Source organism: Trachymyrmex cornetzi, unplaced genomic scaffold, assembly GCF_001594075.2.
Source record: "Trachymyrmex cornetzi isolate Tcor2-1 unplaced genomic scaffold, Tcor1.1 scaffold262, whole genome shotgun sequence".
In the NCBI taxonomy this organism is placed as follows: Eukaryota; Metazoa; Arthropoda; class Insecta; order Hymenoptera; family Formicidae; genus Trachymyrmex; species Trachymyrmex cornetzi.
Genome location: NW_017297292.1, coordinates 1,209,035 through 1,221,838, shown reverse-complemented (window position 1 = coordinate 1,221,838; position 12,804 = coordinate 1,209,035). Strand labels below are relative to the sequence as shown.

Here is a 12,804-nt window from a genome sequence, read left to right as displayed (position 1 = left end):
TAGATTGGCACTCAAAAATCACAAGCTCCTCAATGCAAATTTTATAAACGTGGTCTTGATTAAGAGTTAATAGATAGAGTTACACGTATTATATGGAGAAAAAAACGTAGCTTTAATTTTATTAAAATTTAAAAAGATCGGAAGTGAAAAATCTCGAGACGTTTCTCTATAGTTTGAGAAATTGATATATTTATTTATCGTCTGTGTGTGATGTGTGTGTGTGTGTGTATGTGCGCGCGCGTGCGTGTGTGTGTATGTGTGTCGCTGCACCGATCGCTCGCTGGCAAGATTTTTGTTCTGGATGATACGAAAGTTGCAAAATCTAAGACCACTTATGCAAAACTCTCTGTCACGAACCGCATATAACCTCGGTGGATCCCGCGCGTTGTCGTCGACCATGAATAAAAGATGAATTCATGCGCGTCTTGTGTACTACAGAAATACAGAAACAAGGCTGCTCCAAGTTCTTTATACCGCAGCTAAGTCCAAAACAAGTAAAAAGTGCTATCACGGACGGTAAAAAGGGGGGAAGGAGGTTGAAGAAAAGGCAAAAGCGCATTGCATCTTGTCTATAACTACCATCATATGGAAGTTTAGGTATCCTTTCCGCGAGGATGTAACATGTCGTGTATTTGCAAACGCAACTAGATATAGACGTCTTAAAATTTATTCAAATCATGAATAAATCATATTTGTATCTTTTTAAAATGTCATTTACTGAAGTACACTGTAAAAAAATTACATGTAAAATTATAACCTCTAATATAAAGAGATATGTGCATAATTAGAACTATTTGTTGCTGAGAGTCTTTAGAGCCTATTAATTTGCGTTTTCCTTTTTCGATTACCGAGGAAAGCGTACTTAAAGCGTCCGATCTCCGCGGATTCTGTCCGGAGGAACGATTGTGGATCCTTTCACGAAATAAATTGCCTATTATGCATGCTTTTTAATCATCGAGTACTCAACCTGAATATCAAATAATCGAGAGATTCTATTTGTTTACTTAGATATGTTAAAATAATAGCATTGAGTATAAATAGGCAATAAGTTTATAAGTATAAACCTAGAAGATATGAATAGAAGATAGTATCATTAAATACATATACATTATTACGAGTTCTTCCATTAAATGTCCATTAAATATATTTTTATTCTGAAAATATCTTCTAAAGGAAATACGAACCTTCGTAAAATCTTTTAAATTCCAGCGCGTATTTTCCACTTATAAGATATCGTATTACCGCTTATAAATTATCGGCAGACTTCTTTTCGTGTTTTATCAATGAACTCCGGGATTCTCTAATTTAAAACCATCATTTATCTTTCCTCGGAATGCGTCGAAAAAGTTTCGCGTAAAAGTTGAACGGCGGAAATATTCAAAGTCGTTTTTATTCCTAGGGGAGAGGGTCTTTATTTTCAGTATTCTCTCAAATATCCAGTGTTATTTTAAATCCAGGGAGAAACTTCTGATATCAAATGTTCCTTTTACAACACAGTCTATATACTGTCTGTACAGACGTGTATATTTCAGAGAAATTTTCACTTTAATATAATTGAGACTTGAGAAGTTGAGTACTCAATGATTAAGAAGCATAATAGGCAATTTATTTCGTCGCGAAAGGATCCACAATCGTTCCTCCGGACGGAACCCGCGGAGACCGGATGCCTTATGTTTGCTTTCCGCACGGTAATTAATCATTATTCCCACGAGCCACGATTCAAACGCGAATTATGCAAAGCACTGCGGTCGATCCTTTGAGTTTGGTTCTCAAATTTGGCGCATAACGTTACGACTGTGCGTATAATGGAATTAACATATTCCGTCAAGATCTACTTGCGTACCGAGCGTAATGTACTTATCTCATCCCAAAATGCGTCGACGCCGTGTTGCGGGATAATGTAACATCATGATGTATAATGGAAATCGTCGACCGGAAAGATCACCTGCCGGAAACGATGCTGCAAGGGAGAGAACATCGGTAAATCACGCGATAAATGTCAAACCGCTGGACGATAAAGGACGCGCGGCTGCCACCGAAGTATTGTGAACATCGACATTTAGAATGAACTGATAATGAGCATCGCAATAACTAACGCGCTGTAGAATGAGATCCATACAGCATAGACCTCTAAGAAAAGTTCTAAAGTCATTCAGAAGATATTTTAAGGACGTATCCAGAACGTCCGTCGGATAAAATGTATTAAATGCTATGTGAAAGAGATTCTACATAGTTTTGGTTCTCTCGCTAGCATCTCATTGATGATTTTGTCCCATTAGAATTAATCACCAATGAGATGCTAGCAAGAAAGATAAAACCAGATCTAAAATCCTATAAAATCAGAAATGCGCCATTGATGCCCGTTTCTGTCAATGTAGATTAACTTTAATTTCGGTTTAATTTACCCTTCATCATTTTCATATTCATTAACCCCTCTTTACAGTAAATCAGACTACATTCTTCTATGACGAATCTCTAGGGCTCTAAACAGGCCTACTAGGTTTTGTTCCAAATTTACTGCCAGCGCTTAAAATCTATAATTTACGCACTATATTTTTAACACCGACAGTAAATTTTGGAACACAACCGTAGTAAAAGTCTGGCATATGTTGTTGAATTTTTGATCGGTTTCATACGAAATGGCGGAACCAATCAGATGATGACTGAAAGAGCATGCGGAAAAATTGAAAAACAGACCTGCGAAATGCGTTATAGTTGTGTAAACGCAAGTGTACATGTATACGCCATTTTGTATCAAATTACTAGAACATATGCCAGATTCTTACTTTTAGGGATACTACTATGTTTAAGTATCTCTCATTCTACAGTGAGCACGCGTTTAACCATTGTGATACTCGGTCCATTCTATATGTTAGGAAAGAGTCGAGTTTTGCGCCAAGCATTTTCTTCCTCAACGTCATCGCCGACAAAGAAAATAGATATGCACGGGTTACTGCCAAGTTGGAGTGCTTCCTCGAGAAACGTCCTCGGCTACGATGAATCGTAGGATAAGAGCCGAGGGTATAATGGAGGATATCCGGATGGTTGAGATACGAGGGATAAAGTGCGGTGCAGTGGGACTCTTTCCTTTGAGAACGTAGATGGAGTGAATGAGAAATTGGAGGGAATGGGGAATTATCGGAAATGAAAAGATTCGAGCTACGAATTCCTTCATAGGCATAGAAACACTAAATTCCTACCTCTGAAGTATCCTTGGGCACCTTCCCGTCTTCGCTTGTAAAATTATACGCGTTTTCCCGCTATCTCGCAGGGAATTTTCTGTTGGTTTCAGATGTCGCATGAGATACATAAGTAAAAACGAATAGCTTCAAGAGCTCGGATTCGATACCGCAAAGCTTTTGATTTATTTGGTCTTCAACTTCATTCCCCATGCGTGTGATATAATTTGTTCTATGTCGAATGAGAAAATACGTTTCAAAAGCGTTGCCTTCTGCAAACTGAATGGAATGTATCACGGCGAAACGCGATTGATAAATCGCAAACAGGTCTGATTGGATGGCACGAATGGAATCGATACCATGAAATGATAAAAAATAAATTAAGCGTTTTAACGCTTCCACATAAAAATTGTATATAGAATATCCATTTACAGAGCTAATGTAACGCAAATGTATAATACCATTATATTATAAAATATAAGTTGTTACTTTTTATTAAATTATATATTTTTTACTAAACTAAAAACAATTGTACCGCATGTATGTTGTATTTATTGGTTCAATTGCAAGATCAACAGTTTGATTAAATTTATCTAAAGTGTTAGATTTAATTCGCAATGTTACATCGTATAGAAATCCTCTGTGCAATTGGCTAACGTCAATCATTTCTAAAATGATAACATCAATGTTTGGTTAAATAAAGTAACAGATACAATGATTGAGCGATGTACAGCAATTGACTAACACATTTACGCATCTCAATACGTCAAAATCGACATATCGATTATAATTGTTTTCAAACTAAACCTCGGTAGTGTGTTTACTCTTGTTAAGCTATAACCAATGCGCAAACTCACTGCCACTTCAAGCTCACAAGACGAAAATCGATTTTTATTGCTGTAAGCCATGAAACCCTGCAGTTAGTATACATTATGTAAAAGAAGTTCTCTTCGTATCCGCAAATATCCACATAAAAATAAAGTTGATCAACAAAAATAAATGATTTGATAATGAATAAAATATTAAATATTTTTGATAACTTAAACTTGATATAAATTATTTGAATACCTTGTTCTAAAAACGCAGATATACATTTTACAAATATTTTTATTCTAGACGACAATTTATTCTTTTATTATTTTTATATGTTTGATATGTTAAAATTAAATTGTGATAATATCAAATTTGAACCAATCATATAATAATATTTAAAAAATTGGACTAATAAATAAATAACACAAATAATAGAGATTCCTATACTCGGTTGAAATATTGGTGCTTAATAATATTTATATGTCAATATTTTAAATACATTTTTCAGTTATATAAAGTGCGCGCCGATTCAGATTTCAAACTTAAATAAACTAAAGCTAAAAATAATATCACAAAGCACATTGTTCATCAATCCAGGAATAATGCCAAGCGTCTTAAAATATTGCAAAGAATTTATTGCAAAAAATATGACCCCATCAAAATTGCGTTCCAAATCTGATAAATCGAATCGGTGTGCAGTTTATATAGAACTGAAAAAATATATCTAAAAAATTTACATAAAAATATTAAGTATTAAGATCCACTTCGATCGAATATAGAATTCTTACTCTTAAATTGCGATATTTTTTAAAGAAGAAAATGTACAATATTATTTGTATTAGTAATCACTATGAAAGGTTTAATATAAATTTTCATAACTTAAATAATAATTATCTTTAATATTTCAAGAGAGAGAATTTCATCTCAATTTCTTCAATCCTATGAGTAATACCGTCGCTACGTAGCTTTAAGTTTCCGGGGTTGTGACGCGTATATAGTGCGGCTGTGTAGTGGTTGGCTTGATTCCCGCGCGGGGCGGATAGGTGAGGGAACTTTCCTCATTACAAGAATACTTTTAAAACGGTTTGGCTGATAAACGAATGAACTTTCGGTGTTCCTTATCGGCAATCCCGATGCTTGCTATCAAGGAAGAGTTGAAAGCGATCGCGAGCGTGCAGTAGCGACGGGACGGGCTGCCTTTAATTTCCTTCCTATCGTTGCTGCAGAGTCTCATTGCGAATGGAAATATTCTTATCACTGCAAAAATGATTTCTCTTCTTTAACAAGCGATAAAAATTCTTATAACGATTTTTATAATTGTTATTTCATTTCATATTTCGTTATTTACTACGCTCTTCAATTAACTGTAACTCTGCAATATCGCGGGTTTAAACGCAACTTCTGTCCTCTCGCGTTCTATGCCATTCATTCTCGCAAGATATATCTGGTATGTACCAGCACAAGTCACCGATCGCGGGTGGCAATTCCCGGCCGACAGATAAAGAATGTGTCGGCATGGCATACTGTAACCCGGAGTATTTCCCAATTAAGCTTCTGCGCGTCCCACAGCGGTGTCAGCTCGACTTGTGTGCCACGTGTGTGCACCTCCCGCACAAGTAGATGCCATTTACTTGCCACTGTACAAAGTCTTTTCTACCTAGACCTAGCAGCAATCCCCACACGGTCGCAGCTTAATAGCTTCCCGCGGGAATGCCAGAGCCATCGGTTACCTAACTCGTGTCTAACAAGACTGATGATGATGATCGAGTCAGGCAAGACGACGTAAGAGGAAATTAAGTACGGAGGAGGCTCGACGCAGGTCGGACGTGCTACTCCAATTTGCATTTCGTTCCAAGTTTTAATTGGTTTTAATCCTTTGGCGGACTACACCCACTAGCTTCGTACAAACTTTTAACCCTTTTCGCTGGAAAGCCAAATAGGCCCACGCCGCTCGCACATACTTCAACAGTTTCCCTTGTAAAGTCGATATACCGTAATATCGTACGTTTGAGTTTTTAAAAATAATTAGAAAGGGTGTAGTTCATTGGATAATTTAGACGTCAGCAATCTAGAACGAGTAGAATTACCATATCTGAACCACAAGAAAGAATATGTATGTACACTTTTTAAAAACAGATGTTTAGTAGGATGAAACAGTAGGAAGAGGTATAATTTTTGTACGTATTAAATGTAAGTATTTAAAAAAACAAAATTTCTAGGACATATATATAATTTTTATTAACAATTCTTATTAATATAATTTTATAAATCTATATAGCCTGATTTCATCCACTGCTGGATATCGACCTCTTCCAACCTTTTCCATTCTATATCATCTTTGGAAGGAAAGAGTTTGGCATTAAAATGCCATGCTTGCCATGCGTGTTGGCGAGTAGGTATATATCTCCATTGATATATAATTTTATAAATATAAAATTTTAATTAAAGACCAGAAGTTTTACGACCTCAAACAGAGTACTTGTATTTTTAAAAGAGTATGCGGCTGGTTAGGATTACGGAGTAACCCTAAGAACGAGCTATTTTCCATGTGTAATATATGTTGTAATGTGGATTAACTGCTCGAAAGCTTCATCGCGAATCGGCTACTTCGATCTCTTAATTCTTAGGAAACCTCTTAATTGACTACACAAGTATCTTGAGCAATATGAAGTCTACGTATTCAACAGCAAAACGGGGTCATTGTTCAGCCTAACAATCCGTACACGTGTGTATAACCGTGTCTGGAGTTAGTTGAAACCGAAAGACGGACGTCGGAAGGCTTTAGGATCTTTGTCTTTCCGGCTGCTCGAAGACACCGCGAAGTTCTCGTAACTTCGCGCCGATTGAGGCAAACTCTACTACCCGATAACTCCCACCAGTCAAAGACTGGCAACGTGCAAACACACGTACACACACTCTCTCGTTCTTCTCTCACACGCACACCCCTGTCACATTGGATTCGCTGTTACACGTCGGTGAGCCGTAGATAGGTCCTTTTCGTGGGACCTAGGATTACAGCAAGCACTCTGGATTACTAGGTTTGGCAGTACCAGAAATGTCATATCCTTCGAAATTGGTTTCTCCGAGACGTATTACGTGGAATCAGCCTAATTATGTTTCTGAGAGTATTAAGACATTTATAGTGGATTTCGTCCCGATGAGGGATGTAAATAAAAAATAATTGGCATGGTAACGTGACGTCTCTGATCAAAATTCAGAGGGAGGCTTTGTAACGAGGAATCTCCTAATCGGAAATAATTAAATTTTACTGCTGTTGATTAATAGGCAACCGCGTTATTACATTTAGGAAACATAATTACTTATTTATGTCCCTAACAAACAGGGAAGTGCTCGAGCTTCCGGAGCTGTATACTCAGTATATCAATCATTCACAACTAAAATATTTAATGTTCTATTTGATATTTCATACAAAATATATGAATATATAAAATAAATATAAATATATAAAATATACAAGTAGTCTCAGGATTTAACGGTCAAACTGCGAGAATATATCTACAAGTGGAAATAACAAAAAATTTTTGAAGCTAGAAATACAATTATAAAGTTATAAACAAACATTCAAACGAAACATGAAATACGAAACAACGGATTTTCAATTGTACAAAATATGAAAGTCTACATATCGTACATGTAAAGTTCGAACATGTTTATTTCATGTGTACAGGGTGTCCCAGTCTGTATATACTTTTTAAAAATAATGGATTGATACAACTAGTATTTATATATACGTACAAATCTTGCGACAATTGTGATACAAAGCCAATATGTTTAGTTTATTGGCTATATAATATAATGCTTTAAAGTAACATGCTATATTTGAATCAGACGATGAAACAATATGTGCATAAAGAATAATAGCAAATTTATGTATGTCTATAATAAATATCAAACGAAAGAAAAATTCTTCATCGTTATTATAAAAAATATTTAAAAGTTTCCCTCAAGATATATTGTTTTCCTTTATAAAAATTTTCAGAAAGAAGTTTTTCAATATTTAAGAGAAAGTGCATTAAGATTAAGAAGATTTTAATAACATTTTTGTAATTTTTCAAATCAGTTCTCTTTTATCTTTTAATAATTTAACACATCAGATTTACGTAAACGATTAAATAAATAGATTCTCTTCAATCGTACCTAAACATGGTGAAAGATTGATGAAATGCCTACATAATTAAATACTGTGCAATGTAACCGTTATCCAATATATTGACCGTAGTTTTGTGGTCTGTTCCCCGGAGAACGAAAATTACCTTGAAATTAGGATACTCTAATGGCTATGATAATTGATATTCGATATATGTCGAGGCTCCTCTGTCACATTGCCTCATAGGACATACATTACTTCTCATACATATATTGTTACTATAAATAACCTACTGCTTTCGAACACTATGCCACATAAACAACTTTCATTATCCAACTCATGCAGCCATAATCCTAATTACTTGTTTAAAGATAAATGGCACTTCTGTAATGTTCACAAAATTACATCTATAGTAATTTAAAAGCAAGATTATTTCTTCTTTCATTTGCAAATGGTTTAATTCTATATTAAGAGAATTAACAATTTTAATTTTATGCGGCATATATTAAAAAAACCATTCTGCACTTACATGATAGATAATGCACACTATACTGAGTAAAAAAACCTTAGTGAACATAGCAAAGCTCGCTACTCTACAATTGCTTTTAAACAGAATTCTAGCTGCAATTTTTTGAATTTCAATTTTTTTTTAGTATAAAACATGCATTTAATGTTTTTATCTGATTAAATGAATAATTTTCAAAATAAAATTTGTTACTTGTACAAATTATGTATAATAAATAAAAATGGTTACACATGTTAACTGTTTTTTGTCGTTTTTTTGTTATAGATCACGTGGGTGAGACGGAGGGACAGACAATTGTTAACTGTCGGTACTAGCACACACTCCATTGACAAGAGATTTGTCGTCAGACACTCGAGCACCGACTGGCAACTCACAATACGTACCGTAACGGTAGACGATGCCGGCATCTATGAATGTCAGGTAATTTAGCGAATGTTTTATTCACCTATATTTTTTTTTAATTTTCAGACTAACTGTGATATTGCAGTTTTTATTTAATATATTTTTACTCGTAATTCTGTAATTTAATATTAAGATATCACGTTAAACTGGCATACTTTATCGTATATCAGTTTTATCTTTCATTATATGAATTCTATATTCCTTTTTTTCAGCTCTGTATGTATATATATATATATATATATATATATATATAAATAAAAGAAAGAGGTCATACATCACTATATAAGTAAGATAATATCTATTTTCATTTAGGTCACATCATCAAGCTTTCATAATAATGAAAACTCGATTACCACATTACAGACTTAAATAATAAATATAAGGTAGATCTCATTGCATATTATATAATAATTAAACAGTGATGCTTCCTTTAGAATACGAAATTGAAAGAGTTACATTTTCAGTATCAATTGAGTGATTGTTTCAAGCTATACCTGCTTATTTGAATAATTTCTAATGTACGTGAACTTTGTTAAAGGTTTCGCATGTCTAAAATGTCAGCTGAAATGCCAAAGCGGTCGCTTACAAACTGTGTTTCAGGTCGCGGTGATTAGCCGTAGCTTTAGCTCCTGTTGGGTTCTCTAAAGGACAATCAACATTGCTTTGATGATGTGAATACAATTTATAGTATACATTACAGCATAAAACATGGCTCGTTATAATTTAAAACTGGCCATTTTGCAGAAAGTGCTCAAGTTACGATGTAACCTGATTTCTTAACATCATTTTGTATATCATATAATATATTTATATTATTATTCCAACTAATGTATAACTATGTTTATATATAAATTCATTTATTTTAGATAATTTAAAGATAAATTTATATAAAAACGATTTTTATTCATTATATCAAGCAAATCTACAGGTTGACAATAGGAAGTTGCTAAATAACTATTATCTTGTAACGAATGAATTCTTTCTAATAAATATTGAAATGGTTTATAAATATATATTTTTTACTATATGCTAATAGAAACGACAGATTATTTCTTCTAGTATAATATTTAAATTTATTAAATTTATTCCATTTTTATCACAAAATATAATAACAACTGTTTTAGTTTTAATATTTTCCCGATTGTTATCTGAATGTTTCAGCTTTTTCGAATTTGTGTCTTTCATATATGTACTATGAAAAGTTAAAGATATTGTTGCATTACGGTTGCAGGTGACGTCGCATCCGGTACAGCGAAACTTCGCCCGTCTCAAGATTACGGAGGCGTACTCGATAATACCAGGTGCACCTGATCTGCACGTGAAGCAAGGTTCGAACCTCCGTTTGGAATGCCAACTTATGGCGGCCACGGAAAAGCCCCTTTATGTCTTCTGGTATCGTCAGGGTCGTATGATAAATTACGACGAGGAGCCTGGCGTTGATGTCAAGCTCACGTCAAGCGGCTCTATTTTGACGGTGAACAAAACGAAACTTACGCACGAAGGAAACTACACGTGCGTACCTAGCAACGCCAAAGCGGCGTTTGTCATGGTTCACGTGATCGAAGGTAAGAAGCTATTCCTTCATTAGTTTTAGCCAAATTTAGCCTAGCCGACAATTGTAGGATAATTGAGAGATTTGAAGTTAATTAAAGGAAATATATATGAATGCGAAACTAATCCAATAAAATGTTACTTCGTGCCAATTAATGTCGATGAATATATCTAACGTTTAATATATAACAATTTAAATTTTTACTTGATAAGAAAGCGCTGCATCATGAATTTAATCCATTTAGTGGAATAGCCGATTTATTTACTCTTCAGCATAGAGATAACGATATATTCAATAAAAAATATTGGATAAATATTATCTGATAACATAAAAATGTTTTCTGCAAATTGCATAACAGCTACAGACATTAAAGGATCAAAATTATGTTTCCAAAAAAGTGCAGATCTATCTCATTGTATTTTTCACGTTATCAATATGAAGCAAAACAAATGACTAATGCTTATTGATCAATGATCATACACAAGTAGTCTGCAAACAGCTGCTGTTTATGCACTGAAAAAAATCTAATGACGATATTTACGATGTCTATAAGTTAGATGCATACACATATATTGGTATATAAAATAGTATAAACGATTGCTACAAACGTATCGTGAAATTATGTTGTAAGAACATTCATAGAATATGGAACGTTAAAGCTCCTATTCATTTATTACTATTATGTCAGATTGTGATGTCAAAAGCAAGAAAATATACAATAAAAATGTTCACAAAATGAATTCAAATAGAATCTTTTTTTAATATATTTACGATCATTGGAGACTCATAAAATATGTCCACCATCTTTTTGTTTTGGAAAGTATCGTTTTAATTAAAATATATCTCTATTTTAATATATTTTTTGTAAGAATTTTTGTACCGTACTTTCTTACTTCTGACGTCATAATCTGAGATAGTAGTGGTAAGTAAATAAGAAAGTAACCACACGGCAGTGTCGCTGCGCGTAGCTTAGCGCCGAGACATTACCAGCGTCTCCAGATTTTTAATGAAACAGAATTATTTTTTAATAAAATATCTTGACTTCGCGGACAAAAAATGTTGAGCGTAATATAAAGAGAAAATACATCCGCATTTATACTTAATGCATAATGCAAATGTTACACAAGTCAGTAGTAATACTATACATATTGATATATGTATATACGTTACGGAGAAAATCTTTGATGTTTCTAGGTGATTAAACTTTATTGGTTAACCTTTAAATTCCACTATTGTACGGCAATATTAATCATGAATTAGAGAGACATGATCGCTAAAGATCTAATTTTAGAAAGATTTCTACAGCATAAACTGCTTACGAATTGTGTCAGTAGGCCGAATTCACAGATTAAAACGCGATGGTAATTAACTCGCTCCAGTTACTTCTGGGAAGAAGAGATCAGCCACTGATCAGCCGGGAAGAACTTCCACGAAACTTGAATATTCATTAGAGTAAGTGCCGAACAATTAAACGGCTCGTAGGGAGCTCGTTACGATCGGATTTAGTGCGGCTCTCGCAGACGCATTCATCCCGCAATCCCGCATAACTCGCCCGCGATAACAGAAGGGCGCTTCAAAATTGTACCACCGTCCCTCTAACGACGAAACTTTTACAAAACCCCTAAGTTCGTTCCGTGAAGACAAAGTTCGAACGCAATTTTTTGAAAGTACAGTGTATAACTTCGTGTCGGGTTTTACTTACATTTTAACGCGCTTAGCAACTACGTAACAACGCGATAGTGTCCGTGGGGCATTATCAAACTTATCTATTATTTCCTCCTTACACGAAATAATATCCTTCTCCCACACGATTTTGTTTTAATCTTTTTTTTCATGCTCGTATCGCGACATGGCTTCGACATCGCCAGTCGTCAAAAGTATTCCTAGGCATTAATGTTCATTGTAAGTCTCTTTACATTACAAGTTTATACTGAGAAAAATTATCTGATTGGATTAAACGGTAATTCTATCATGCTCGTATCGCGACATGGCTTCGACATCGCCAGTCGTCAAAAGTATTCCTAGGCATTAATGCTGATTGTAAGTCTCTTTACATTACAAGTTTATACTGAGAAAAATTATCTGGTTGGATTAAACAGTAACTTTGATCGAAAATGGACGAATCAGAATTTTCTGGTTATGTCTTAATGGACGAATCAGAATTTTCTGGTTATGTCTATTAGAATTCTAGTTGAGATAACTAGAATTTTGATTAATATATTTA

At 34.3% G+C, this 12,804-nt stretch overlaps 1 protein-coding gene across 4 annotated transcripts in view; it reads left to right on the top strand.

Annotated features, from left to right (window-relative positions):
* The window catches only part of LOC108761792 (limbic system-associated membrane protein), a 291,620-nt gene that overhangs the window by 276,565 nt on the left and 2,251 nt on the right, over window positions 1-12,804 (top strand). For all 4 annotated transcript variants that reach the window (XM_018508516.1, XM_018508514.1, XM_018508513.1 and 1 more), the window contains 2 exons: window positions 8,891-9,046; window positions 10,260-10,593. In XM_018508516.1, coding sequence (XP_018364018.1) covers window positions 8,891-9,046; window positions 10,260-10,593 — 490 coding nt within the window. The remainder of the gene's footprint in view (window positions 1-8,890; window positions 9,047-10,259; window positions 10,594-12,804) is intronic.